We start from the raw sequence: 1,610 nt of genomic DNA on the forward strand, positions 1-1,610 counted from the left end.
AACAAATTAATTTTTGATGCAGTGGTTAAAAGTCTCAAATCACCTAAAATAGAGATCTCGAATTCGAGTCTTAGTGTACACATGGAAATTTAATTGAGAGACAATCCACCTAAACGGTGTCTGGCGAGCCTCAAACCAAGTCGTTAATTTTGTCAAAACTCGAGAATTTTATAATGCGTTTCTAAAAACCGAGAGACTCGCTAGTTTCATATACACAAACTTACTAACTAACTAAATTATTTTCTCAATAAATTATATATATATATACACATATATGTAAGTATTCAGTTATTAATTTAGTTGCATAAACATGTATAACTTGGTATATAATAATAAACTATAAATTAATGAAACTAATATTCTAAAAGTAAAATACAACTTGACAAAATTATATACAAAATTACATTTATAGATAAAGTAATTTTAAGTGCAATCAACAGTTTGTGCTTATGTTTTACTATAAATAGAGTACCCAAACACACTCTACAATCATCCAAGTAAGTCTTTTATAACTTGTTAAGAAAATGGGAATCTCAAAGACTTTAATCATTGTTGGGCTCGCATTTGCTTTTGTTCTGCTCATTGCCTCTGAGGTCTCAGCTCGTGAGCTTGCTCGTAAGTAACTTTATTTTTATTTTTAATTAGCAGAGCTGATTTAGCTTCCACATTTTAATTCGTAAGTAGCTTAATGTTAAATCTATTTCTAGTATGTACACTGATTTTTTTTTTTTTTTTTTTACCTAAAAAAATGCAGAAGAGAATGGACAAGTAGAAGTTGATGATTTCTCAGAGAAAGGGAAGGGATATGGCGGAGGAAACGGTGGATATGGAGGAGGAAATGGAAAAGGAAAAGGAGGAGAGTATGGAAAAGGAAAAGGAGAGAATGGAAAGGGCAAAGGAGGAGAATATGGAAAAGGAAAAGGAGAGAATGGAAAGGGCAAAGGTGGCTACAATAAACCTGGACACGGCCGTTACCCGCCCGTTGCTGCCGGAGAAACACAAGAAGCCGGAAATTAGATGAAACTGCAAGAGATGTTACGTAGGCCTATAAGCTTTGTATTCCAATAAGGGCATTATCTTTATATGCATACCTTGCCCTACATGTATCTTCATCTTCATGTAATGTACTCTTTATGAATTATGTTACTTGTTATAACTGTCTTCTTTTTTCTATTTTATGTCATATTACTAATATTTCCAACAAATTAACCAAATACATAAAAATTAATGTAAACAAAACAAAAAGTTTCAACAAAGTAAAATTTAGTTCCAAAAAAAAAAACTTTATGATCCTTCTGTAAAGAAAAAGTTAAAATTTTAATCTCTTCACAAGCACAATAGTTTCAAATAATTAAAAGCAATCCAAAAATATTTAATGGCAGTTTTGTTTGTTTATTTAAAGCTTATACATAAATTCACCTAAACTTTGTCATCTTTTGCTCATTGGACCCTAAATGTTTTTAGTCACTCGCACACACGTCAATTATAATCTCTTAAATTTCATTTTGACTTTTCACAATTAGAAAATGCACACAAGAGAAATTTTATGATAGGTGCAGTACACCGAGTTTTTACAGCACCCGGTCTTTCATGTCACTTGAAAGACCTCC

General features: G+C 31.5%; 1 protein-coding gene across 1 annotated transcript; it reads left to right on the forward strand.

Annotated features, from left to right (window-relative positions):
• The first annotated feature begins 464 nt into the window (after window positions 1–464).
• LOC136220820 (putative glycine-rich cell wall structural protein 1) lies at window positions 465–1,156 on the forward strand. Its single transcript, XM_066008626.1, has 2 exons — window positions 465–615; window positions 755–1,156. The coding sequence occupies exons 1-2, from the start codon at window positions 525–527 to the stop codon at window positions 1,015–1,017; spliced, it is 354 nt and encodes a 117-aa protein (XP_065864698.1). The 5' UTR covers window positions 465–524; the 3' UTR covers window positions 1,018–1,156.
• The last annotated feature ends 454 nt before the right edge of the window (window positions 1,157–1,610 follow it).

This window comes from Euphorbia lathyris, chromosome 2 (assembly GCF_963576675.1).
Source record: "Euphorbia lathyris chromosome 2, ddEupLath1.1, whole genome shotgun sequence".
Lineage (NCBI taxonomy): Eukaryota > Viridiplantae > Streptophyta > Magnoliopsida > Malpighiales > Euphorbiaceae > Euphorbia > Euphorbia lathyris.